The sequence below is a fragment of the Lagenorhynchus albirostris genome, chromosome 14 (genome assembly GCF_949774975.1).
Source record: "Lagenorhynchus albirostris chromosome 14, mLagAlb1.1, whole genome shotgun sequence".
Classification (NCBI taxonomy): domain Eukaryota; kingdom Metazoa; phylum Chordata; class Mammalia; order Artiodactyla; family Delphinidae; genus Lagenorhynchus; species Lagenorhynchus albirostris.
The window spans coordinates 63,933,702-63,961,506 of NC_083108.1; the positions used below are offsets into that span (position 1 = coordinate 63,933,702).

General features: G+C 56.0%; 2 protein-coding genes and 2 gene segments (V, D, J or C); all 4 read right to left on the reverse strand.

Annotated features, from left to right (window-relative positions):
- Window positions 1-1,217: 1,217 nt before the first annotated feature.
- Window positions 1,218-3,149, reverse strand: LOC132532221 (Ig lambda chain C region-like). The segment is given in 2 exon segments: window positions 1,218-1,674; window positions 3,089-3,149. Coding segments are annotated over 2 exon segments (384 nt in total).
- A 1,498-nt stretch (window positions 3,150-4,647) lies between these two features.
- LOC132532222 (Ig lambda chain C region-like) lies at window positions 4,648-5,194 on the reverse strand. The segment is given in 2 exon segments: window positions 4,648-4,970; window positions 5,131-5,194. Coding segments are annotated over 2 exon segments (387 nt in total).
- Window positions 5,195-7,809: 2,615 nt separating this feature from the next.
- Window positions 7,810-27,805, reverse strand: part of LOC132504315 (immunoglobulin lambda-1 light chain-like) — a 31,299-nt gene continuing 11,303 nt past the window's right edge. Inside the window, exons 3-4 of the mRNA XM_060121615.1 lie at window positions 12,982-13,033; window positions 7,810-8,266 (exon numbers count right to left, since the gene is read on the reverse strand). Of these exons, the coding sequence (XP_059977598.1) occupies window positions 7,944-8,266; window positions 12,982-13,033 (375 nt within the window). The 3' untranslated portion in view covers window positions 7,810-7,943. The remainder of the gene's footprint in view (window positions 8,267-12,981; window positions 13,034-27,805) is intronic.
- Window positions 14,413-27,650, reverse strand: LOC132504316 (immunoglobulin lambda-1 light chain-like). The gene is given in 5 exon segments (XM_060121616.1): window positions 14,413-14,869; window positions 16,291-16,328; window positions 26,919-27,213; window positions 27,606-27,638; window positions 27,641-27,650. Coding segments are annotated over 5 exon segments (699 nt in total). The 3' UTR covers window positions 14,413-14,546.

Below are 27,805 nucleotides of genomic sequence, written 5' to 3' on the forward strand. Positions count from 1 at the left end.
AAGCGGGGCTCCATCCTTCCCCAGGCATGGGAGGTGCAGGAGAGACATCTGGGTGTCACATCACATCCCAGGGACCTTCCTTTCCCGGAGGAGGTGGGGTCCCCTGGTCAGTAGCGTGGGGGGCGTCATGGTGGGAGGGTGAGGAGCCTGTTTAGCACCCTGAGGGGATGGAGCTGTGCTCTCTGCAGAGCAAGGCCACAGGGATTCTGGAGGCTCCAGTGCCCTAGAGGCAGGTCCAACACGGCCAAGTTTGCAGTAACTCGGTGTGTGCCGGTGTGCGCGCATGTGCGTGTGTGTCTGTGTGTGTGTCTGCCTTTCTAACCACTCGGGTCCCTGTCCTGTGTAGCTCCTACAGCAATAATCTCACTGATCTGAGATCTCATTCCAGATCTAAGATGGTGAATCAGTACACAGTCAAGTCCACGGCACCGTCCTAGACCGAAACTTGACGTTAGACTCATGGCCCCATCGACCACTCACATGGTTTTCACTGGCATTTGTGGTGGGTAGGTGGTGGGCTGGCCACCGAGAGATTGGTGAGAGCAGAGCTGGCCTCGTCCCAGGAGCCTTGAAGGCAGTCGGGACCCTCCTGACACAAGTGGGAGGAGGACTGTCTAGAGGGAGTGTGGGATGAGTGACCAGGGTCAGGGACTGTGGGTCCTGTGCAGAGTGTGACCGGAAGGCCTGGGGGAGGGGCACAGGGCTGTTTCCCTAGGGAGGTGCGAGCAGGAGGTGCCATGAGGGGGGTGGGAACTCTAGGACGAGGTCATGCGGAATTACCAGGGTGGCTTTTGAGCAAAAGGACACGTGGAATCGGTGGGTCATCATCTACGGAGCCGATGGACTCCTGAGGGCTACACAATCCAGAATGTGGTGCTGAGGATTCCAGGGAAGGGAGGTGAGGTATTGTCCTGGGGGCCCTGGCAACCAAACACTGTGTGACCGGGACAATCAGATGTGGAGGTGGTCCACACGGAGGAGGAAACATGGAAGAGGGTGGGGAGGGTGGACAGACTTCCATTCCTGCAGCGACCCAATTCCCTGTTCTCGAATGTTCTACGGGAGGGGCTCTGGGTGACAGTGAAACCATCCCTCGTGAAATCCCCAAGACCCATCCTCTATCTTGATTTCCGGATGGATAAGAGGATTTTGTTCCCCTTTGAGGATGGTTGAGTTCGGGACACCAAATGCAGAAAGAAAAACGAGCAGAGCACGAGTTCTGAATGACAATGAGGACATTTTATTGAGAGTTGACTGGGTGCAGGAGGAAGGGCTGGGGGGACCAGGGTGGGTGGGTAGACCCTCCAGGGGTCCTGTGGCTCCAGTCCCCTGAGGATGTGAGGACCAGGACCTAAGGGCACTCGGAGGCCGACACTGTCTTCTCCACGGTTTTCCCATCGTGCGTGACCTGGCAGCTGACCCCCTTCTCATAAGATTTCCACTCGCTGGCCGTCAGGGCCAGGTAGCTGCTGGCCGCGTACTTGCTGTTGCTCTGTTTCGAGGGCTGGCTGGTCTCCACGCCCTTGGTGATGGTGGTGCTGCCTGACTTCCAGGCCACCGTCACGCTGCCCGGGTAGAAGTCATTGATGAGACACACCAGGGTGGCCTTGTTGGCGTTGAGCTCCTCATTGGAGGGCGCGAACAGAGTGACTGAGGGCGAGGACTTGGGCTGACCTGCAAAGTGAGGGAGAGACGGGAGGTCACTGGGGCAGCGTCCATCGCGGGAGCCCCTGACCTCAGGAGAAGCGGGCACAGGTGCCCAAAGTCCAGTGCATGGATCCCAGGTGGGCCCTTTCTCCCCTGAGGTCAGGCAGCCATGGCTGGGGTCGCTCACCTTCTGTCAGGGGATCCTCAGTGCCTGACTCCTGGGAGTTCAGGGCTCCCTTGCAAGTCTCCATCTCTTCCTCAGGCTCCCACGTCCCATAAACCACATCCCACCCTCTGCTCCCTGGTGCTGCCTGGCGTCCACCCTGCGGTCCCCTCTTTCCTCTGTCTGTCCTGGGCATCTGTCTGTCTGAGATCTTCCCCTGGTTCTCGTCCGGTGTCCTCATACAGGTTGTCTGTCTGTCCCCCATTCAGGCTCTCTTCCCTTGCAGAGGGGGGGATTGTTGCCCACAGTCCCCCTGACGCCAGCCTCGCAGCCCCCAACCCTCTAGGGCTGCCACAGAGACCACAGAGACCCCTCCAGGGCTGCCAGGCTGGAGGGAGCGTCAGCCCCAGGGCTGGGGTCCAGGGAGTCCCACAAATGAGAGTTTCCATGTGGGTGAACGTTGCGTTCTGAGCCTGGGGATGTGTCTGTTCTGAGGGGTCCCCTGACCTGTGAAGTCCCGCTGGGGATCTGTCTGTCCTGGGACATCTGTCTGCCTGGCCGGGTCAGTTCCTGTCACCTGTCCCTATGAGGAGTCCCCACGCTGGGCGTCTGAGCTAGGGGCTCACGTCCAGTGTGTAACTGGGTGCGGTGACCCTTAAGGCCCGAGTGTCCTGAGATCTGTGCGGCCTGGGGTGTCCTGCTTGCTGGGAGGAGGATGGGGACCTAGCACCCTGAGGTCACCTTCTCAACGGGACACTCGTCTACCCTTCCCCCGTGTACTGTTCCCTCCTCCACTCTCCAAGGCCCCTGGCTCTGGGGTCCCTCACTAGCCCCCATTTGGGTCCCTGAGCAGAAAGATCCCAGGATGACACCCATGCTCTGTCCAGCTCTTTCCAGTGTCCTTCCCACATCCCTGGACCCAGTGCCCCAGCCTGAGACCCCCATTCCTTGGGCCTCAGTCCCTCCCTTCTCCTCAGACCCCAGGGGTCGGCACCCTGAGGAGGGAGCTGACATCCCAGCATCCAGAGAAGAAGGGCCTGGAGGGAAGGCTCGGGATGGGAAGAGCGAGGGGTGGCAGGAGGGTCACTTAGCCCGTCCCCACCATGCCCACCAGGTTCTATGAAGAACGACAGGCTTGGGGGTGAAGGACAGCCTAGAAAGGTGAAGGTGACAGGCTCCGGAGAGTGAGACCCCAGCCCCAGACAGGAGGGAAAAGACAAGAAAATCTGCCCAAATTTCACCATGGACCCTGAAGAGGAGGGGAAGGGGGAGACTCACCCAGGACGGTCAGCTTGGTCCCTCCGCCGAGCACAGCACACGGTGACACAGCCTTGAACATAAACCCTCCTGACACCCCTCCACCCCCTGCCCAGGCCCACCTGCAGCTGCACAGAGGCCCCAGGGCCACCCTCCTTGTCATGGGGGCTGGTCTGTCCTCGGGGAGGCTGAGGGGGGACCCCACCCCACCAGCAACTTCAGCCCTGGGAAGCGGGGCTCCATCCTTCCCCAGGCATGGGAGGTGCAGGAGAGACATCTGGGTGTCACATCACATCCCAGGGACCTTCCTTTCCCGGAGGAGGTGGGGTCCCCTGGTCAGTAGCGTGGGGGGCGTCATGGTGGGAGGGTGAGGAGCCTGTTTAGCACCCTGAGGGGATGGAGCTGTGCTCTCTGCAGAGCAAGGCCACAGGGATTCTGGAGGCTCCAGTGCCCTAGAGGCAGGTCCAACACGGCCAAGTTTGCAGTAACTCGGTGTGTGCCGGTGTGCGCGCATGTGCGTGTGTGTCTGTGTGTGTGTCTGCCTTTCTAACCACTCGGGTCTCTGTCCTGTGTAGCTCCTACAGCAATAATCTCACTGATCTGAGATCTCATTCCAGATCTAAGATGGTGAATCAGTACACAGTCAAGTCCACGGCACCGTCCTAGACCGAAACTTGACGTTAGACTCATGGCCCCATCGACCACTCACATGGTTTTCACTGGCATTTGTGGTGGGTAGGTGGTGGGCTGGCCACCGAGAGATTGGTGAGAGCAGAGCTGGCCTCGTCCCAGGAGCCTTGAAGGCAGTCGGGACCCTCCTGACACAAGTGGGAGGAGGACTGTCTAGAGGGAGTGTGGGATGAGTGACCAGGGTCAGGGACTGTGGGTCCTGTGCAGAGTGTGACCGGAAGGCCTGGGGGAGGGGCACAGGGCTGTTTCCCTAGGGAGGTGCGAGCAGGAGGTGCCATGAGGGGGGTGGGAACTCTAGGACGAGGTCATGCGGAATTACCAGGGTGGCTTTTGAGCAAAAGGACACGTGGAATCGGTGGGTCATCATCTACGGAGCCGACGGACTCCTGAGGGCTACACAATCCAGAATGTGGTGCTGAGGATTCCAGGGAAGGGAGGTGAGGTATTGTCCTGGGGGCCCTGGCAACCAAACACTGTGTGACCGGGACAATCAGATGTGGAGGTGGTCCACACGGAGGAGGAAACATGGAAGAGGGTGGGGAGGGTGGACAGACTTCCATTCCTGCAGCGACCCAATTCCCTGTTCTCGAATGTTCTACGGAAGGGTCTCTGGGTGACAGTGAAACCATCCCTCGTGAAATCCCCAAGACCCATCCTCTATCTTGATTTCCGGATGGATAAGAGGATTTTGTTCCCCTTTGAGGATGGTTGAGTTCGGGACACCAAATGCAGAAAGAAAAACGAGCAGAGCACGAGTTCTGAATGACAATGAGGACATTTTATTGAGAGTTGACTGGGTGCAGGAGGAAGGGCTGGGGGGACCAGGGTGGGTGGGTAGACCCTCCAGGGGTCCTGTGGCTCCAGTCCCCTGAGGATGTGAGGACCAGGACCTAAGGGCACTCGGAGGGCGACACTGTCTTCTCCACGGTTTTCCCATCGTGCGTGACCTGGCAGCTGACCCCCTTCTCATAAGATTTCCACTCGCTGGCCGTCAGGGCCAGGTAGCTGCTGGCCGCGTACTTGCTGTTGCTCTGTTTCGAGGGCTGGCTGGTCTCCACGCCCTTGGTGATGGTGGTGCTGCCTGACTTCCAGGCCACCGTCACGCTGCCCGGGTAGAAGTCATTGATGAGACACACCAGGGTGGCCTTGTTGGCGTTGAGCTCCTCATTGGAGGGCGCGAACAGAGTGACTGAGGGCGAGGACTTGGGCTGACCTGCAAAGTGAGGGAGAGACGGGAGGTCACTGGGGCAGCGTCCATCGCGGGAGCCCCTGACCTCAGGAGAAGCGGGCACAGGTGCCCAAAGTCCAGTGCATGGATCCCAGGCGGGCCCTTTCTCCCCTGAGGTCAGGCAGCCATGGCTGGGGTCGCTCACCTTCTGTCAGGGGATCCTCAGTGCCCGACTCCTGGGAGTTCAGGGCTCCCTTGCAAGTCTCCATCTCTTCCTCAGGCTCCCACGTCCCATAAACCACATCCCACCCTCTGCTCCCTGGTGCTGCCTGGCGTCCACCCTGCGGTCCCCTCTTTCCTCTGTCTGTCCTGGGCATCTGTCTGTCTGAGATCTTCCCCTGGTTCTCGTCCGGTGTCCTCATACAGGTTGTCTGTCTATTCCCCATTCAGGCTCTCTTCCCTTGCAGAGGGGGGGATTGTTGCCCACAGTCCCCCTGATGCCAGCCTCGCAGCCCCCAACCCTCTAGGGCTGCCACAGAGACCACAGAGACCCCTCCAGGGCTGCCAGGGTGGAGGGAGCGTCAGCCCCAGGGCTGGGGTCCAGGGAGTCCCACAAATGAGAGTTTCCATGTGGGTGAACGTTGCGTTCTGAGCCTGGGGATGTGTCTGTTCTGAGGGGTCCCCTGACCTGTGAAGTCCCGCTGGGGATCTGTCTGTCCTGGGACATCTGTCTGCCTGGCCGGGTCAGTTCCTGTCACCTGTCCCTATGAGGAGTCCCCACGCTGGGCGTCTGAGCTAGGGGCTCACGTCCAGTGTGTAACTGGGTGCGGTGACCCTTAAGGCCCGAGTGTCCTGAGATCTGTGCGGCCTGGGGTGTCCTGCTTGCTGGGAGGAGGATGGGGACCTAGCACCCTGAGGTCACCTTCTCAACGGGACACTCGTCTACCCTTCCCCCGTGTACTGTTCCCTCCTCCACTCTCCAAGGCCCCTGGCTCTGGGGTCCCTCACTAGCCCCCATTTGGGTCCCTGAGCAGAAAGATCCCAGGATGACACCCATGCTCTGTCCAGCTCTTTCCAGTGTCCTTCCCACATCCCTGGACCCAGTGCCCCAGCCTGAGACCCCCATTCCTTGGGCCTCAGTCCCTCCCTTCTCCTCAGACCCCAGGGGTCGGCACCCTGAGGAGGGAGCTGACATCCCAGCATCCAGAGAAGAAGGGCCTGGAGGGAAGGCTCGGGATGGGAAGAGCGAGGGGTGGCAGGAGGGTCACTTAGCCCGTCCCCACCATGCCCACCAGGTTCTATGAAGAACGACAGGCTTGGGGGTGAAGGACAGCCTAGAAAGGTGAAGGTGACAGGCTCCGGAGAGTGAGACCCCAGCCCCAGACAGGAGGGAAAAGACAAGAAAATCTGCCCAAATTTCACCATGGACCCTGAAGAGGAGGGGAAGGGGGAGACTCACCCAGGACGGTCAGCTTGGTCCCTCCGCCGAGCACAGCACACGGTGACACAGCCTTGAACATAAACCCTCCTGACACCCCTCCACCCCCTGCCCAGGCCCACCTGCAGCTGCACAGAGGCCCCAGGGCCACCCTCCTTGTCATGGGGGCTGGTCTGTCCTCGGGGAGGCTGAGGGGGGACCCCACCCCACCAGCAACTTCAGCCCTGGGAAGCGGGGCTCCATCCTTCCCCAGGCATGGGAGGTGCAGGAGAGACATCTGGGTGTCACATCACATCCCAGGGACCTTCCTTTCCCGGAGGAGGTGGGGTCCCCTGGTCAGTAGCGTGGGGGGCGTCATGGTGGGAGGGTGAGGAGCCTGTTTAGCACCCTGAGGGGATGGAGCTGTGCTCTCTGCAGAGCAAGGCCACAGGGATTCTGGAGGCTCCAGTGCCCTAGAGGCAGGTCCAACACGGCCAAGTTTGCAGTAACTCGGTGTGTGCCGGTGTGCGCGCATGTGCGTGTGTGTCTGTGTGTGTGTCTGCCTTTCTAACCACTCGGGTCTCTGTCCTGTGTAGCTCCTACAGCAATAATCTCACTGATCTGAGATCTCATTCCAGATCTAAGATGGTGAATCAGTACACAGTCAAGTCCACGGCACCGTCCTAGACCGAAACTTGACGTTAGACTCATGGCCCCATCGACCACTCACATGGTTTTCACTGGCATTTGTGGTGGGTAGGTGGTGGGCTGGCCACCGAGAGATTGGTGAGAGCAGAGCTGGCCTCGTCCCAGGAGCCTTGAAGGCAGTCGGGACCCTCCTGACACAAGTGGGAGGAGGACTGTCTAGAGGGAGTGTGGGATGAGTGACCAGGGTCAGGGACTGTGGGTCCTGTGCAGAGTGTGACCGGAAGGCCTGGGGGAGGGGCACAGGGCTGTTTCCCTAGGGAGGTGCGAGCAGGAGGTGCCATGAGGGGGGTGGGAACTCTAGGACGAGGTCATGCGGAATTACCAGGGTGGCTTTTGAGCAAAAGGACACGTGGAATCGGTGGGTCATCATCTACGGAGCCGACGGACTCCTGAGGGCTACACAATCCAGAATGTGGTGCTGAGGATTCCAGGGAAGGGAGGTGAGGTATTGTCCTGGGGGCCCTGGCAACCAAACACTGTGTGACCGGGACAATCAGATGTGGAGGTGGTCCACACGGAGGAGGAAACATGGAAGAGGGTGGGGAGGGTGGACAGACTTCCATTCCTGCAGCGACCCAATTCCCTGTTCTCGAATGTTCTACGGAAGGGTCTCTGGGTGACAGTGAAACCATCCCTCGTGAAATCCCCAAGACCCATCCTCTATCTTGATTTCCGGATGGATAAGAGGATTTTGTTCCCCTTTGAGGATGGTTGAGTTCGGGACACCAAATGCAGAAAGAAAAACGAGCAGAGCACGAGTTCTGAATGACAATGAGGACATTTTATTGAGAGTTGACTGGGTGCAGGAGGAAGGGCTGGGGGGACCAGGGTGGGTGGGTAGACCCTCCAGGGGTCCTGTGGCTCCAGTCCCCTGAGGATGTGAGGACCAGGACCTAAGGGCACTCGGAGGGCGACACTGTCTTCTCCACGGTTTTCCCATCGTGCGTGACCTGGCAGCTGACCCCCTTCTCATAAGATTTCCACTCGCTGGCCGTCAGGGCCAGGTAGCTGCTGGCCGCGTACTTGCTGTTGCTCTGTTTCGAGGGCTGGCTGGTCTCCACGCCCTTGGTGATGGTGGTGCTGCCTGACTTCCAGGCCACCGTCACGCTGCCCGGGTAGAAGTCATTGATGAGACACACCAGGGTGGCCTTGTTGGCGTTGAGCTCCTCATTGGAGGGCGCGAACAGAGTGACTGAGGGCGAGGACTTGGGCTGACCTGCAAAGTGAGGGAGAGACGGGAGGTCACTGGGGCAGCGTCCATCGCGGGAGCCCCTGACCTCAGGAGAAGCGGGCACAGGTGCCCAAAGTCCAGTGCATGGATCCCAGGCGGGCCCTTTCTCCCCTGAGGTCAGGCAGCCATGGCTGGGGTCGCTCACCTTCTGTCAGGGGATCCTCAGTGCCCGACTCCTGGGAGTTCAGGGCTCCCTTGCAAGTCTCCATCTCTTCCTCAGGCTCCCACGTCCCATAAACCACATCCCACCCTCTGCTCCCTGGTGCTGCCTGGCGTCCACCCTGCGGTCCCCTCTTTCCTCTGTCTGTCCTGGGCATCTGTCTGTCTGAGATCTTCCCCTGGTTCTCGTCCGGTGTCCTCATACAGGTTGTCTGTCTATTCCCCATTCAGGCTCTCTTCCCTTGCAGAGGGGGGGATTGTTGCCCACAGTCCCCCTGATGCCAGCCTCGCAGCCCCCAACCCTCTAGGGCTGCCACAGAGACCACAGAGACCCCTCCAGGGCTGCCAGGGTGGAGGGAGCGTCAGCCCCAGGGCTGGGGTCCAGGGAGTCCCACAAATGAGAGTTTCCATGTGGGTGAACGTTGCGTTCTGAGCCTGGGGATGTGTCTGTTCTGAGGGGTCCCCTGACCTGTGAAGTCCCGCTGGGGATCTGTCTGTCCTGGGACATCTGTCTGCCTGGCCGGGTCAGTTCCTGTCACCTGTCCCTATGAGGAGTCCCCACGCTGGGCGTCTGAGCTAGGGGCTCACGTCCAGTGTGTAACTGGGTGCGGTGACCCTTAAGGCCCGAGTGTCCTGAGATCTGTGCGGCCTGGGGTGTCCTGCTTGCTGGGAGGAGGATGGGGACCTAGCACCCTGAGGTCACCTTCTCAACGGGACACTCGTCTACCCTTCCCCCGTGTACTGTTCCCTCCTCCACTCTCCAAGGCCCCTGGCTCTGGGGTCCCTCACTAGCCCCCATTTGGGTCCCTGAGCAGAAAGATCCCAGGATGACACCCATGCTCTGTCCAGCTCTTTCCAGTGTCCTTCCCACATCCCTGGACCCAGTGCCCCAGCCTGAGACCCCCATTCCTTGGGCCTCAGCCCCTCCCTTCTCCTCAGACCCCGGGGCTTGGCACCCTGAGGAGGGAGCTGACATCCCAGCATCCAGAGAAGAAGGGCCTGGAGGGAAGGCTCGGGATGGGAAGAGCGAGGGGTGGCAGGAGGGTCACTTAGCCCGTGCTCACCATGCCCACCAGGTTCTGTGAAGAATGACAGGCTTGGGGGCAATGGACAGCCTAGAGGGTGAAGGTGACAGGCTCCGGAGAGTGAGACCCCAGCCCCAGACAGGAGGGAAAAGACAAGAAAATCTGCCCAAATTTCACCGTGGACCCTGAAGAGGAGGGGAAGGGGGAGACTCACCCAGGACGGTCAGCTTGGTCCCTCCGCCGAACGGATAACACAGTGACACAGCCTCGAACATAAACCCTCCTGACACCCCCTCCACCCCCTGCCCAGGCCCACCTGCAGCTGCACAGAGGCCCCAGGGCCACCCTCCTTGTCATGGGGGCTGGTCTGTCCTCGGGGAGGCTGAGGGGGGATCCCACCCCACCAGCAACTTCAGCCCTGGGAAGCGGGGCTCCATCCTTCCCCAGGCATGGGAGGTGCAGGAGAGACATCTGGGTGTCACATCACATCCCAGGGACCTTCCTTTCCCGGAGGAGGTGGGGTCCCCTGGTCAGTAGCGTGGGGGGCGTCATGGTGGGAGGGTGAGGAGCCTGTTTAGCACCCTGAGGGGATGGAGCTGTGCTCTCTGCAGAGCAAGGCCACAGGGATTCTGGAGGCTCCAGTGCCCTAGAGGCAGGTCCAACACGGCCAAGTTTGCAGTAACTCGGTGTGTGCCGGTGTGCGTGCATGTGCGTGTGTGTCTGTGTGTGTGTCTGCCTTTCTAACCACTCGGGTCTCTGTCCTGTGTAGCTCCTACAGCAATAATCTCACTGATCTGAGATCTCATTCCAGATCTAAGATGGTGAATCAGTACACAGTCAAGTCCACGGCACCGTCCTAGACCGAAACTTGACGTTAGACTCATGGCCCCATCGACCACTCACATGGTTTTCACTGGCATTTGTGGTGGGTAGGTGGTGGGCTGGCCACCGAGAGATTGGTGAGAGCAGAGCTGGCCTCGTCCCAGGAGCCTTGAAGGCAGTCGGGACCCTCCTGACACAAGTGGGAGGAGGACTGTCTAGAGGGAGTGTGGGATGAGTGACCAGGGTCAGGGACTGTGGGTCCTGTGCAGAGTGTGACCGGAAGGCCTGGGGGAGGGGCACAGGGCTGTTTCCCTAGGGAGGTGCGAGCAGGAGGTGCCATGAGGGGGGTGGGAACTCTAGGACGAGGTCATGCGGAATTACCAGGGTGGCTTTTGAGCAAAAGGACACGTGGAATCGGTGGGTCATCATCTACGGAGCCGACGGACTCCTGAGGGCTACACAATCCAGAATGTGGTGCTGAGGATTCCAGGGAAGGGAGGTGAGGTATTGTCCTGGGGGCCCTGGCAACCAAACACTGTGTGACCGGGACAATCAGATGTGGAGGTGGTCCACACGGAGGAGGAAACATGGAAGAGGGTGGGGAGGGTGGACAGACTTCCATTCCTGCAGCGACCCAATTCCCTGTTCTCGAATGTTCTACGGGAGGGTCTCTGGGTGACAGTGAAACCATCCCTCGTGAAATCCCCAAGACCCATCCTCTATCTTGATTCCAGATGGATAAGAGGATTTTGTTCCCCTTTGAGGATGGTTGAATTCAGGACACCAAATGCAGAAAGAAAAACGAGCAGAGCACGAGTTCTGAATGACAATGAGGACATTTTATTGAGAGTTGACTGGGTGCAGGAGGAAGGGCTGGGGGGACCAGGGTGGGTGGGTAGACCCTCCAGGGGTCCTGTGGCTCCAGTCCCCTGAGGATGTGAGGACCAGGACCTAAGGGCACTCGGAGGCCGACACTGTCTTCTCCACGGTTTTCCCATCGTGCGTGACCTGGCAGCTGACCCCCTTCTCATAAGATTTCCACTCGCTGGCCGTCAGGGCCAGGTAGCTGCTGGCCGCGTACTTGCTGTTGCTCTGTTTCGAGGGCTGGCTGGTCTCCACGCCCTTGGTGATGGTGGTGCTGCCTGACTTCCAGGCCACCGTCACGCTGCCCGGGTAGAAGTCATTGATGAGACACACCAGGGTGGCCTTGTTGGCTTTGAGCTCCTCATTGGAGGGCGCGAACAGAGTGACTGAGGGCGAGGACTTGGGCTGACCTGCAAAGTGAGGGAGAGACGGGAGGTCACTGGGGCAGCGTCCATCGCGGGAGCCCCTGACCTCAGGAGAAGCGGGCACAGGTGCCCAACGTCCAGTGCATGGATCCCAGGCGGGCCCTTGCTCCCCTGAGGTCAGGCAGCCATGGCTGGGGTCGCTCACCTTCTGTCAGGGGATGCTCAGTGCCCGACTCCTGGGAGTTCAGGGCTCCCTTGCAAGTCTCCATCTCTTCCTCAGGCTCCCACGTCCCATAAACCACATCCCACCCTCTGCTCCCTGGTGCTGCCTGGCGTCCACCCTGAGGTCGCCTCTTTCCACTGGGTGTCTGTCTGTCCTGGGCATTTGTCTGTCTGAGATCTTCCCCTGGTTCTCGTCTGGTGTCCTCATACAGGTCGTCTGTCTGTCCCCCGTTCAGGCTCTCTTCCCTTTTGCGGGGGGCTTTGTTGCCCACAGTCCCCCTAACACCAGCCTCGCAGCCCCCAACCCTCTAGGGCTGCCACAGAGACCACAGAGACCCCTCCAGGGCTGCCAGGCTGGAGGGAGCGTCAGCCCCAGGGCTGGGGTCCAGGGAGTCCCACAAATGAGAGTTTCCATGTGGGTGAACGTTGCGTTCTGAGCCTGGGGATGTGTCTGTTCTGAGGGGTCCCCTGACCTGTGAAGTCCCGCTGGGGATCTGTCTGTCCTGGGACATCTGTCTGCCTGGCCAGGTCAGTTCCTGTCACCTGTCCCTATGAGGAGTCCCCACGCTGGGCGTCTGAGCTAGGGGCTCACGTCCAGTGTGTAACTGGGTGCGGTGACCCTTAAGGCCCGAGTGTCCTGAGATCTGTGCGGCCTGGGGTGACCTGTTTGCTGGGAGGAGGATGGGGACCTAGCACCCTGAGGTCACCTTCTCAACGGGACACTCGTCTACCCTTCCCCCATGTACTGTTCCCTCCTCCACTCTCCAAGGCCCCTGGCTCTGGGGTCCCTCACTAGCCCCCATTTGGGTCCCTGAGCAGAAAGATCCCAGGATGACACCCATGCTCTGTCCAGCTCTTTCCAGTGTCCTTCCCACATCCCTGGACCCAGTGCCCCAGCCTGAGACCCCCATTCCTTGGGCCTCAGCCCCTCCCTTCTCCTCAGACCCCGGGGCTCGGCTCCCTGAGGAGGGAGCTGACATCCCAGCATCCAGAGAAGAAGGGCCTGGAGGGAAGGCTCGGGATGGGAAGAGCGAGGGGTGGCAGGAGGGTCACTTAGCCCGTCCCCACCATGCCCACCAGGTTCTGTGAAGAATGACAGGCTTGGGGGTAATGGACAGCCTAGAGGGTGAAGGTGACAGGCTCCGGAGAGTGAGACTCCAGCCCCAGACAGGAGGGAAAAGACAAGAAAATCTGCCCAAATTTCACTGTGGAACCCGAAGAGGAGGGGAAGGGGGAGACTCACCCAGGACGGTCAGCTTGGTCCCTCCGCCGAACACATTACACAGTGACACAGCCTTGAACATAAACCCTCCTGACACCCCCTCCACCCCCTGCCCAGGCCCACCTGCAGCTGCACAGAGGCCCCAGGGCCACCCTCCTTGTCATGGGGGCTGGTCTGTCCTCGGGGAGGCTGAGGGGGGACCCCACCCCACCAGCAACTTCAGCCCTGGGAAGCGGGGCTCCATCCTTCCCCAGGCATGGGAGGTGCAGGAGAGACATCTGGGTGTCATATCACATCCCAGGGACCTTCCTTTCCCGGAGGAGGTGGGGTCCCCTGGTCAGTAGCGTGGGGGGCGTCATGGTGGGAGGGTGAGGAGCCTGTTTAGCACCCTGAGGGGATGGAGCTGTGCTCTCTGCAGAGCAAGGCCACAGGGATTCTGGAGGCTCCAGTGCCCTAGAGGCAGGTCCAACACGGCCAAGTTTGCAGTAACTCGGTGTGTGCCGGTGTGCGCGCATGTGCGTGTGTGTCTGTGTGTGTGTCTGCCTTTCTAACCACTCGGGTCCCTGTCCTGTGTAGCTCCTACAGCAATAATCTCACTGATCTGAGATCTCATTCCAGATCTAAGATGGTGAATCAGTACACAGTCAAGTCCACGGCACCGTCCTAGACCGAAACTTGACGTTAGACTCATGGCCCCATCGACCACTCACATGGTTTTCACTGGCATTTGTGGTGGGTAGGTGGTGGGCTGGCCACCGAGAGATTGGTGAGAGCAGAGCTGGCCTCATCCCAGGAGCCTTGAAGGCAGCCGGGACTCTCCTGACACAAGTGGGAGGAGGACTGTCTAGAGGGAGTGTGGGATGAGTGACCAGGGTCAGGGACTGTGGGTCCTGTGCAGAGTGTGACCGGAAGGCCTGGGGGAGGGGCACAGGGCTGTTTCCCTAGGGAGGTGCGAGCAGGAGGTGCCATGAGGGGGGTGGGAACTCTAGGACGAGGTCATGCGGAATTACCAGGGTGGGTTTTGAGCAAAAGGACACGTGGAATCGGTGGGTCATCATCTACAGAACCGACGGACTCCTGAGGGCTACACAATCCAGAATGTGACGCTGAGGATTCCAGGGAAGGGAGCTGAGGTATTGTCCTGGGGGCCCTGGCAACCAAACACTGTGACCGGGACAATCAGATGTGGAGGTGGTCCACACGGAGGAGGAAACATGGAGGAGGGTAGGGAGGGTGGACAGACTTCCATTCCTGCAGTGACCCAATTCCCTGTTCTCGAATGTTCTCTGGGGGCGGGGGGGGTCCTGGGTGACAGTGAAACCATTCCTCACAAGAGTCCCAAGACTCCATCCTCTATCTTGATTTCTTAAAGGATAAGAGGATTTTGTTCCCCTTTGAGGATGGTTGAGTTCAGGACACCAAATGCAGAAAGAAAAACGAGCAGAGCACGAGTTCTGAATGACAATGAGGACATTTTATTGAGAGTTGACTGGGTGCAGGAGGAAGGGCTGGGGGGACCAGGGTGGGTGGGTAGACCCTCCAGGGGTCCTGTGGCTCCAGTCCCCTGAGGATGTGAGGACCAGGACCTAAGGGCACTCGGAGGGCGACACTGTCTTCTCCACGGTTTTCCCATCGTGCGTGACCTGGCAGCTGACCCCCTTCTCATAAGATTTCCACTCGCTGGCCGTCAGGGCCAGGTAGCTGCTGGCCGCGTACTTGCTGTTGCTCTGTTTCGAGGGCTGGCTGGTCTCCACGCCCTTGGTGATGGTGGTGCTGCCTGACTTCCAGGCCACCGTCACGCTGCCCGGGTAGAAGTCATTGATGAGACACACCAGGGTGGCCTTGTTGGCGTTGAGCTCCTCATTGGAGGGCGCGAACAGAGTGACTGAGGGCGAGGACTTGGGCTGACCTGCAAAGTGAGGGAGAGACGGGAGGTCACTGGGGCAGCGTCCATCGCGGGAGCCCCTGACCTCAGGAGAAGCGGGCACAGGTGCCCAAAGTCCAGTGCATGGATCCCAGGTGGGCCCTTTCTCCCCTGAGGTCAGGCAGCCATGGCTGGGGTCACTCACCTTCTGTCGGGGGATCCTCAGTGCCCGACTCCTGGGAGTTCGGGGCTCCCTGGCAAGTCTCCATCTCTTCCTCAGGCTCCCACGTCCCATAAACCACATCCCACCCTCTGCTCCCTGGTGCTGCCTGGCGTCCACCCTGAGGTCGCCTCTTTCCACTGGGTGTCTGTCTGTCCTGGGCATTTGTCTGTCTGAGATCTTCCCCTGGTTCTCGTCTGGTGTCCTCATACAGGTCGTCTGTCTGTCCCCCGTTCAGGCTCTCTTCCCTTTTGCGGGGGGCTTTGTTGCCCACAGTCCCCCTAACACCAGCCTCGCAGCCCCCAACCCTCTAGGGCTGCCACAGAGACCACAGAGACCCCTCCAGGTCTGCCAGGGTGGAGGGAGCGTCAGCCCCAGGGCTGGGGTCCAGGGAGTCCCACAAATGAGAGTTTCCATGTGGGTGAACGTTGCGTTCTGAGCCTGGGGCTGTGTCTGTTCTGAGGGGTCCCCTGACCTGTGAAGTCCCGCTGGGGATCTGTCTGTCCTGGGACATCTTTCTGCCTGGCCAGGTCAGTTCCTGTCACCTGTCCCTATGAAGAGTCCCCACGCTGGGCGTCTGAGCTAGGGGCTCACGTCCAGTGTGTAACTGGGAGCGGTGACTCTTAAGGCCCGAGTGTCCTGAGATCTGTGCGGCCTGGGGTGTCCTGCTTGCTGGGAGGAGGATGGGGACCTAGCACCCTGAGGTCACCTTCTCAACGGGACACTCGTCTACCCTTCCCCCGTGTACTGTTCCCTCCTCCACTCTCCAAGGCCCCTGGCTCTGGGGTCCCTCACTAGCCCCCATTTGGGTCCCTGAGCAGAAAGATCCCAGGATGACACCCATGCTCTGTCCAGCTCTTTCCAGTGTCCTTTCCCACATCCCTGGACCCAATGCCCCAGCCTGAGACCCCCATTCCTTGGGCCTCAGCCCCTCCCTTCTCCTCAGACCCCGGGGCTCGGCTCCCTGAGGAGGGAGCTGACATCCCAGCATCCAGAGAAGAAGGGCCTGGAGGGAAGGCTCGGGATGGGAAGAGCGAGGGGTGGCAGGAGGGTCACTGAGCCTGTCCTCACCATGCCCACCAGGTTCTGTGAAGAATGACAGGCTTGGGGGCAATGGACAGCCTAGAGGGTGAAGGTGACAGGCTCCGGAGAGTGAGACTCCAGCCCCAGACAGGAGGGAAAAGACAAGAAAATCTGCCCAAATTTCACTGTGGAACCCGAAGAGGAGGGGAAGGGGGAGACTCACCCAGGACGGTCAGCTTGGTCCCTCCGCCGAATGCAGCACACCGTGACACAGTCTTGAACATAAACCCTCCTGACACCCCCTCCACCTCCTGCCCAGGCCCACCTGCAGCTGCACAGAGGCCCCAGGGCCACCCTCCTTGTCATGGGGGCTGGTCTGTCCTCAGGGAGGCTGAGGGGGGACCCCACCCCACCAGCAACTTTAGCCCTGGGAAGCGGGGCTCCATCCTTCCCCAGGCATGGGAGGTGCAGGAGAGACATCTGGGTGTCACATCACATCCCAGGGACCTTCCTTTCCTGGAGGAGGTGGGGTCCCCCGGTCAGTAGCGTGGGGGGCGTCATGGTGGGAGGATGAGGAGCCTGTTTAGCACCCTGTATCTCCCAATGCAGTTTATCTAAATCAGAAGGTAACCCTTTGCATTGGGACAAGAAATTTTTTATTTGAGCAGTGGAACTATTTGGTCATGGTTGTGTTTAAGGTGTGCACATAAGATTTTTGAAACAAAATTTAACAGAACAGCAATATAAATTCAACACTTATTTCTGATTAAATAAAGCAAATATCCAGCCTTTTATTAAGTTAATTATCTAAGGAAACATCCTCAACTTGATAAAGAGTATCTCCCAAAACTTATAGCAACCTTCACATTTAAAGGTAAAACCATCTTAAAGGTCAGGGTTCCCACTCTTACTTTTATTATTCATCATATTCTACAGATTCGAGCCAATGAAGTGAGATGAGGTGGGGCAAAGAGCGTGTTAGGAAAAATGAGATAAAATTGTTCTTTGCAGATGATGGGCTAGTTTACTTCAACAAACAAACAAAACAAAACCCAAGACAATCAGCTGAAGGACTATTAGAACTAATACAAGAATTAACCAAAATGATTGAACACAAGAGCAATAGGGAACTATTGAGGAGATGAAATTTGGGAAACACTGACAACCTCAATAAAAATTCTATTAAAAGTCCTAGGAATAAACTTAACAGAAAATGTGCAAGATTTGCATGGATAAAATATAACACAACTCGACTAATGGACACAACAGCAAAGACATCAGTTCCCCTCAAATGAATCCATATACTTCATGAAATTACAAGCACAACATCAAAGGAATAATTTTTGAAAATTAGTGAACCGATTCTGAAGTCCAACAGTAAGAATAATGATGGAGAAGAGACACAAATATTCTGAATGAGAATAATAACGACGGGGTTGTTCTTTACCAGGTACAGAAACACACTGTAAAGCTACAATAATTAAAACAGGGTGGAAAGGATGTGGGAATTGATCATTAGATCAACAGAACCACAGAGAGGATGTGATAAATCCATAATTCAGTATTGGATAAAAGCTATGTTTGTATTCAACAAATATATGATGATTGGCCCTCCATTTGGAAAATATATAAGGTTATATTCCTACCTACCCAAAAATAAACTCCAGGTGAAGTAAAAACAAACACCAAAACAATGAAAATACCTGAATAAAATAGAAAAAAATAGAAATGAATATGCCTTCCCTATGTTTGCCACAGATCACAGACACTGTTAAGAAAAACCACAAATCTGACATATAAAAATTAAAAAGGTTTTATGGTGAAAGACCCCACAAACAAAAGTTGTAAAACAGATCAGGGAAAAATATTTACAATGTACATACTTAATAAGGGGTTACTATCCCAAATAGATGGAGAGTTTCTTATGGATCTTTAAGAAAATACAACCAAACGAACGAAAAATAAACCAGGCAAAATTATGACTGGTGAATTCACAGAAGAAATAAAATCAGTCAATAAAAATATGAAAGAAAAATAAGTTTCACCAACGATCAAATAAACAAACACATTTGTTCTCATTTTTGCTCATCAGACATGCAAAATAAAAAAAGATCCACCCTGTCACATTATTGGCAACAATGGAGAGGGAAAGGCACTGTCATTCACTGTGGTGAGAGTAAGTTGGAACAGACTTTTGGGAGGACCACTGGCATCTCCTACGAAAATTTCAAAGCCTGTTCTCTCTGATCCAGCAATCCCACTTTTAGGCATCTATCCCGTGGAGATACACAGTGTACTTAGTATGGATACACAGCTACACACGTTGGGGGTCTCCATGTAGCATCTCTTGTAATTTACATTTTTAAGTGGAAACAACCTAAATGTTCATTAACAGGGGAATCATTAAAGACATGCTGCTTCATCCAAACTTTGAAGTCTTACAAAGCTGTGTGGAGAACATGGGGGATTCATATGGGCTGATACAGAAAATCTCAACAGACTGTTGAAAAAGCTAGTTGCAGGCTAATATACTTCTGTGCTTAATCTTTTTTTAAAACACATAGTACTCTGGTATTAAAAATTATTTTCGAAGAAAAAAATATATCTTCTTGTGAACATTTTCATAACTACAGAAAATTATAAAGTAAAAAATTGAAACTAGATGAAATCCCACCTGCCAGAGACACACCATTGACATTTTTCTACATTTTCTGACAGGCTTTTGAAAATGCACACATACTTTAAAAACCCAATTTCAGAAATACAATTTTGGAGGTTTGTGTAAGATTCCTTATGATGGATGTTCCATGCTGTATTTTGTCACACCCTTTCTGCTGGATATCTAGGTTATTTCCAGTTTTCTCCCATCATTAATAATGTTGAGTTTCTTGCTTGTAAACCTTTGGTTACATCTTTGGTTGTTCCCCCCACCCTCTGCTCAGGATGAATTCCTAGAAGTGGAATTACACAATTTAAAGAAATACGCTTTCTCTTATGACTCACTGCGTATTGCTAAAAAGGGTGTACATTTTAGTCTTTTATAGACAGTTCGTGACTGTGCCCGTTCCTCCCCATCATGATAATGTCACTTTAAATTCACTTGCCAATTCCATAGGAGATATTGGTACCTGGTCACCATGGACCAGCACCCCCTCCCCATCCCCTTTCCACTGCCCCTTCTCCATCCTCTAATCTGGCCTCACACTGGTCTCCGATCTGGAGCCATTTTTTCAAAACACTAACCTGACTCTGACAGCTCCCCACTTAAATCCTTCAATGACTCCTCCTGGACCCCAGGATAAAGGATGAGGTGTACAAGACCCCAGCAGTCTGCACCCCGCTCTCCCCGGCTCTGGAGGCCCCCTGCGGGCCTGTGCCACCTCACTCTCCTCCTCGGACCCCCCACCATTCCCTCTGCCTGGAGCGCCCCGTCACGTGTCAACACCCTGGATCTGTAAGACCAGCTCGGGCATCCCCCCTCCCATCTTACTGCTCCTAAAATGACCCATGGGTCTGCCCAATGCCTGGATATGACCCCGCTTGGTTCAGGCTTGGCCCCAGTTAAACACTCAGGAATTTAGTTGAGGAGTTGGCCTCCTTGGGGGACACCAAGCCAAACCCTTGCTTCCTTCTCTGGACGCCTTGTAAACTGCCCCTTCTCTTGCACCATTTTCTTAAAACACAGGACATGCTGGTGCCTGTTCAGTCCCGGGATTTCCACAGTCCTGGGACCGTGCCCATGTGTTGTGTGAACTTGGGCAGGTTGCCTCACTTTTCTGGACCTCTATCCCTGTCTGTAAGATGGGGATGATGGCAGGACCTGCCTTGTGGGGCTGCTGCCCCTAAAGTGATTAGTGTCTTCTGGGTATGTCCTGCCCCTGCTGCCCTGTTTCTCCCTGCTCAGAGGTCCAGGGCGAGGCAAGTGAGGCACCAGTCTTGGGCACAAAACTTAAGGGGCACCAAAAAAATCCAGTCATTGAGATAAATAATACTTTAATATAGTATTAAGGAAGAAAAATCAATACAAACAAATTCACACTAGACAAAATGTCAACACTTTAAATAAAGCCACTGTCTGCTCAGGCCCCTTCTTTACGGATGATTCTCCCTTCTTGCCCCTCTCTTCTATAGTCATTCACCCCTGCACCCCGTCAAAGGGACCTCCAGTCCCCCTGTACCACAACTCCCTCGGCCTCTTACCTGTCCCACAGTCTCCAGAGGCTGGAGACTTCCCGGGGCTTCCATGTGGGGGGCCATGCTGCCATCGGGGGCAGCAGGCCATGGGTGCCCATGGCCAGGCCCAGTACTATTAGAGGCCAGGGCTGCCTGGGGACAGAGCTCTGACCCCTGGGGTGTTCATGGGCCCACCTGGCCTGACCTGGGCCTCATGTGCCCTCAGGGTCAAAGGCGCCTCGGCCAACCTGCTGGTGTGGGCTCCCTGGAGGGGGACCGGCAGGTGCCCCCAGTTCCCCTTGCTGGCAGTGGCCGTCCCAGTGCATCCTGGCCCTCGTGGCCCTGTCCTCTGCCTGGGCCTTTTCTGTCCCTGCCCCCAGCACCTGGCCCCCTTCAGGATCCATGGCTGTTACTCCTGGGGCCTCTCCCAGGGGGGCCTTTGCTAACTGCTCTGCTGTGGTCAGGATCCAGGGCTCAAGGGCTTCACAGCAAAGCCCGCCCACCAGCCCCGCCCCTGGATCCCCGGGTCGGGCACACCTGCCCTATTCTCCTTCCCTGTTCTGCAACTGCGTCCCTGGGCTGTGGAGCATCTCCCTGGGGCCTGGAGGGGCCGGGGAGGGCAGCCGAGTTCCCGTGGAATAAGTCAGTGAGGCCTGAGTGCAGTGGGCTGGGGCTTCTCTTCTGACCAGTCCTCTGGCTTGGTCCCTGCAGCCTTCACTCTGGCCAGTCAAGATCACCCTTCCTTGGTTGGTTTGGCCAAGCCTGGCTAGTGTCCCTGGTCAACTCCTCACTCAGCTTCTCAGCCAGGCAAGGGCCCTGCGGGAGTGATTCTATACCCCTCGTTCAAGGAGAAACGTCAAGTCATGAATGTTGACACCAACCAGACCGAGGTTCCCTCTGGGCCTCAGTTTCCTTATCTGTAAAATAGGGGCAGTTCCTTTGCCGTAGGAAGGCCTTGAGGATCAGTGTGATCACGTGTCTGCTTAGGCTGGGGTCCGTTTTGAAGCCCAGGAAGATAACACATGATCCAGTGATGACAGGGATGCTGTTTATCCAGTGCTGACAACTGGGCCGGCTCCCTGCTGAGCTGAGATTTTTTTTTTTTTCTCCCCTGTTTGAAGATGAAGAAATTGATGTTCAAGCAGCTTCCGTACTTTCCTGATGCCACACCGGCAAAAGGCCTGGCCCTCACGCAGCTCCAGGGCATGCCCCTCCCTCTAGGTCCTGGTGCTGTCAGGCTGCCGGGTATAGGAAGAACTCCAAGTGGCAGGTTTCAAGTTCCCACTTGTCACAGCCAGCACCTACCCTCTGGCTTTCCAGTTGCTCTCTGGCCACAGGAGCTCTAATACCTATGTCAACTTAAGTCCAGCTCTGCAGCCCTCCCAATCTTCTGGTTCAGCAAATCTGAAAGAGGCCTCCCAGGGATGGACCCCAAAGTGACTTTCCTGGGAGGGCCCTTTCAGAGGTGTCTGGCCCGTGATTTTTTTTTTTTGCGGTACGCAGACCCCCCACTGCTGCAGCCTCTGCCGTTGCGGAGCACAGGCTCCGGACGCGCAGGCTCAGCGGCCAGGGCTCTAGCCGCTCCGCGGCATGTGGGATCCTCCCGAACCCGGGGCACGAACCCGCGTCCCCTGCATCGGCAGGCGGACTCTCAACCACTGCGCCACCAGGGAAGCCCTGGCCCATGTTTTGAGGCCGATGCTCCTTAACTTTCCTGCTACATTTGGTGAAAATCGGTCCAGCCTGTTCCATGGGATGCGTTAACAGGCACACAGCTTGGGACTTCATTTTCTTCATATAGATAAGGGTCCCTGGGAGACAATGTCCACGGATCTCTGTATTTCTGCACGTCTCACGAGCAAAGGAACGGATTGCCTTTGTTTTGGATCATCTTTTCGAGTATGTTTGTGTAATGAATGACCCTGGAGGGTAGAGATAGCATCTCCCTCTGGAGCAAAACATGCTTACTGTCCGGCAGAAAAGATCTGGGGTCCCCAGCTTGGATGTGCAGGTGTCTCCTGGCCCCTTTGCATCACCCTGTGGGGTTCAGAGAACCAGCGCAGGATGATGCTGACATGCCGGCTGCCTCTCTTGCTGGGAGTAACATGCTGGCCTTTGTCTCCAACCCAGCATCTTGTGTCCGCCAGCATCTGTGCAACTGCGGCAGGCTCACGTTTTAGCTTGCGGGCAGGAACAAATCCCAGACCCTCCACAGCTCTTGATAATGACGGTTGTGATGGGGGAAGGAGGGAAGGAAGGTGATGATGGTGATCAAAACCTCACAGTTTGACCAAACTCATAAAGCAGCTTTGGAGGAACCCCAGGCTGCCGGGCCGGGTGCTGAGGGCTGGACTATAGCGCACACACAGACAGATCCCTGGCCTTGGACATGGGCCAGGCATTGAACAGTAACGGGGTGTGGGTGCCCTATCAGCCATCATGCAGGATATGGGGGAGCCCCTGGGAGGCCCTGATTCAGTCCAGCTTCTCCCCATTGTGGTGCTTGGCCCACTCCAGCCTGGGACCTGGGCCCCTTGCACCTTGGGGGCTGCGTTGCCCCTGCCCCAGGGTCCAGGCTGAATCTGCTCCCTCCCCGCACCCCTGTGTGGGTGTGACACTCACCCACTGCCCGGGGCCCAGAAGCTGTGGTCCCCCCAACCCACTGGGGACAGCCCCAGATTTCGGGGAGAAAAAGGGGCTGTCCCTGAACTCGGTGATTCCAGTTGTGCCCCAGCCTCCACCCTGTACCTGCCACGGTCTCTGGGCAGCCGCCACCGCAGACCACATCCTCCTGTGGTGGCTGCAATCGGAAATCCTGGTCTGACTGGACGCTGGGGACCCTCGGGGGATGGGCAGGGCCTTCCCAGCTGGTGCAGCTGCAGCTCTGGCCACCCAGACTTGTCCCCACCCCCTCCCTGGACTGAGAATGGCCGAGGGCTGGATTCAGGCTGAGCCAGAGAGGTCTGGGTCCAGCTGTCCTGTACAGCAGATCCCCTGCTCAGGGTCCCTGGCTCCTCTGTGCCCCGCCCCCACCCATCTCCCCTGGAGTGGAGGGATGTGTCATGTCCAGTCACTTCTGCCCTGCTCCCGTGTCAGGGGCGCCCCCTGCCTCCTGCTGGTCAGCCCCCTGCCCATTCTACATCCCACAGGCCCCAGACACCTGCCTATAGTCACAGTGGAGTCTTCTCTCCCAGGCCTAGGTCTCCCCAGCTCCCCACTCCCCACCATCCCCAAAACTTAAGCAGCTGGTCCTTCTCTTAACATCTTCAGTGTTTTACTCTTGGGGCCTGGAGGGTCTGAGGCAGAGGGGGACAAAGTGTCCGTCTGGAGATATGACAAAGCTTCTGGAATCAGGATCTGGCTCTGTGGTTCCTGAGCCCCCTCTGAAGGGTGCCCGGGGAACCCTGAAGATCCCAGCTCCTCTGGCGATCCTGGGGGTGCAGCCCCCCACCTGCACTGTCCTCCAGCAAATGGGGAGAGAATCCTACTGCTTCTGGAGACGTCACAGACTCACCGACCTGGTAGCTTCTACGGATGAAGAAACTGAAGCACAGAGAGGGAGAGTTTCTTTCCTAAGACACACAGCTACTTGGTGTAAAGACCGTGTCCTGGGACTTACCAGTACCAGCCGGAGACCTGGGAGGACCAGCCTTTTTGGACATGGTAGTGGGACCCAGCCTGGAACTGGGGGCTTTGGAAAATTTCCATGCTTTAACCTCTAACTCTCCCAGTCCAGCCACCGGGGATGCAGCCCGAGGGGGAGGGCCCGGTACAGGGCAGCAGAAACCAGCTGTCAAGGGAAGCAACGCCAGAAAATGTGGCTCGTGGGAGGCATGAGACCTGAGGGTGGGGGCGGGGGGTTCCCGTGAGGGGGAGGAAGGGGTGCAGGGGCTAGACTCTGTTCTTCATCTTCCTGGAGTCCCGGCTTGTCCTGGGGTGGGGGTGCTTAAGGTGAGTCACACCGGTGCATGGTCAGATCCTCACTTTACTTACTGTTTCAGTGCTTTACTCATATGGATTTTGGGGGGCTTTAATTTCAATTTTTAAAAATATTGCATTAAATATTATTTATCTTTTTTTTTTTTTTAATTTGGCCGTGCCATGGGGCTTATGGGATCTTAGTTCCCCAGCCAGGGATTGAACCCGTGACCTTGTCAGTGAAAGCATGGAGTCTTAACCACTGGACCTCCAGGGAATTCCCAAAATCTTATTTTTCTTGATTACTGAGTTTTGGGGCACTTCCTTAAATTTCTCAGACAAGGAGGGTGTCTTACTCATCTCACTCTAGTCTTGACTGTGTCTGGAACTTGGGAGAAACCAGTTACCTCCAGCTCAAGGAACTGCTTTTTGCAGGGTCTGCCCAGCCCTTCCCTGTGCTGGAGTGGGCATGGCCAGTGCCCAGCAGGTCCTGCCCCACCTGACCAGGTGGGTTTATTTTTGTAGGGCAGAACCTGTTTTCCAGGTCCTTTCCAAAGGCTTGGACTGACACCCGGGAGGGGTACACTCCCACGGCGAGGAGACCCCACTTTGGCAGGTGGTGGCTTTGTAGCAGCCATTGGTCCTTTAACTGTTCCACCAGCAACTATCAGCCGGGTGAATCCTCTTGGGACCCTGGGAGGGTGGTCCAGACTTACACATTCTCACATCCTTGTTCCATTCATAGGAAATGCTTCCGTCCTGATGGCTAACAAGACTAATGTGATTTATATTCGATTCTTACTTCATTCTTACTAAAAGCCAAACCACTAAATACTCTGACATTTATTTCTCACATGGTGTCCCATAGTATCTGTTGCTAATTAAATAACGACAAATAGCCTTGTGACTTACCTTGTTTTTAAAAAGTTATAAATGTAGATAAGTGAACGCAGAAGATCTATATCATTTTAATATTGATCTCACCATACACATCTTTTAATTTTCAGTGATTTATGATGTTCCTCAAAATGCCCACTAACATGTTTACTTATATTGACAAATACAGTGGGAAGGCTTCCAACAGGACTTCGTCCGAATAGTCCATTTGGCAGTGAGGACTGGCTGTGCAAATTAGATCACTCGGTCAGACTCTTCCATAGATTGAACGATTCAAGTCAGCCTCAGGTTTTGGAGGAAGCATATACTCAAAACACATGATAAGATGCAAGTATTTTTCTCAAACGATATCATATTGGCAAAGCTGCACTAAGATGATATTTAAATTTTCCCCAAACTTTATATCTTCTTACACAAGGGGCCTCTTAAGTAAAGGAGTAATACATTGAACTAGTAAGTTCTGCTCAAGCCTTCTCGGTGTTTATCCCCGAGAAAATGAATGACAAGTGGCTGGGTGACACCTCTCTGAGGGTGGTTCCCCGAAAGGCTGACTCTGGGATGGAGCCGGCTTGCAGGCTCTCCCAGTATATGAGGCAATGAGCCCTCATCCCTGAGGGGTCTGGAGGTGCATCGAACTGCCTCTCACACGAGTCCTCTTGAAGTCGGGTGGTGTCCGTCCAATCCTTTGCTTTCCACAAAATTACAAGAGTATGAAACGGAGCTGTCAGCTGATAAATCATTTAGAGAAACTATTTTTGACCATCAACCACGAACGATTTTTGGCATATAACTAGGAAGGAGTTCATATCAGGCAGTGACACTGTATTACAAGACTCCTATTGATGGACCAAAGTTTCTCCATGTTTCATATAAAAACGCAAGCCAGGACAGCTTTGATGCTGGACTTACTTCATTCTAGAGGTAAATTATATTAATTGATGGATCCACGAATCAACACTAGTTAATAGTCATTTATGAAAATGTCAATGCATTTATACTGTTTTGATCAAACTCTGCTGCTAATAATTAGGATATAACAATGTGGGAGAAACCTTTTAGCACTTAAGATCACGGGAAATGAAACAAATTCAAAAATTTTAAATGAATGTACATTATTATGACAGAGATGTATGATAGGATAATGAATGAGATTTCCAGGTATGAAAATGTATGAGCAGACCAAATGTAGTAAGGGATGTGGAATGGAAACAAGTCTAAGCAGAAGGAAAGATGGATGTTATAGAAGAATTTTAAGGACAGTGGATATCAAATCATGATGATTTTTAGACTCTGATGAATATATGTAAAGGAGTGATGTGAACATTTTACAATCTTCTGATGACAATTTTCAGATGTCAAATTACAAAGGAACGGGCATCGTGGGGAAGCCCAGTTCGTAGAGGGTTGTGGGCAATGGTGTTGAGGGCCCGCCTCAGGGTGTTGCAGGGAGGCCCTGGGTCTCAGTGCAGGACGATCAGGCACAAGTGATGAGAATGAGCTCCGTGAGTCAGGGGCCACCAGCAGCCACCAGGGCCAGAAGCTTTCCTTCCTGTATCTGGAATCTTCCCCCCCTCCTGAGAGAAGCCAGTGGAGAAGATGAGCCTGGAGAGGGGACACGGCTGTCCTAGGACACAGCTGGCAAGGGGAACCCTCTGGCTCAAGGGTGCTGACGACAGTCTCCATGACTCAGGACCGAATCCCCACTCGCCATTTCTCAGCAGCATAAACAGAGGTCCTGAGAGCACAGAGGACACCGGAGCCTCAGGCCTGCCCTCCAGCTGCTCCGAGGTTGGTGGAGTGAGCGCCCAGCCAGGCAGGGAGGTTAGGATCTCACTTCTCCATCTGCCTGTGTCACCATGAGGATTATAACTGCTGTCATATGACTGATAGTAATAGTCAGCCTCGTCCTCAGCCCGGACTCTGCTAATGGTTAGGGTGGCCATGTTCCCCGATTTGGAGGCAGATATCCAGTCAGGGATACCCGAGGGACGGTTGCCATCACCATAGATGACCAGCACAGGGGCCTGGCCCGGCTTCTGCTGGTACCGTTGAACATATTTACTTCCAATGTTGTTCCCCCCACACGTGATCCTGGCTGTCTGTCCCAGGGGCACCGACACCGAGGGTGACTGAGTCAGTTCATAGGAGGACACAATGCCTGCAGGAGAGAAAAGGACAGGTGGGCTGGAGGTGAAGAACCCATGTCCAGAGACCCCCACCTGCCTGGCCTGGACTAAGCTCCAAAGATTCTCTGGGCCCCGAGGGTGCCCCCTCCCGTCAGTCTCAGCCCCAGGGGCCCATGGGCCTGGCTGGTGGATGGAGCCTCTGAACAAATGAGAACGCCCCTCACTTTCTCTGGCAGGTGCAGCCCCTCGGGGCTCACACACAACAGTGAGCACAGGGGGGAGATTTCAGCCCCTCCAGCCCCCCATCCTGTGGCAGGGCCAGGAGTCTCCTGTCCCCACGGGCAGCGCCGTGCTGAGCTCAGAGTCAGGGCCAGACCTGTCCCCGAGCCCTGGGCCAGGGGTGGGTGGACCCTGGGGGCAGCACCTGTGCAGTGAGCCAGGAGGCCGAGGAGGAGGGGGTCCAGGCCATGGTGGAGGCACCCCGAGTCTGCTCCCCGAGGCCTAGGCTGGGCAGGGTGCCTCCCAGGCCTTTCTTATCCCCTTGCTGGAGAGAGAGCTGCCGGGGGTGCGAATCAGCCAGAGCCCAGGGGGTCTGCCTGGGGAGCTCTGTGGTTTCAGAGAAGG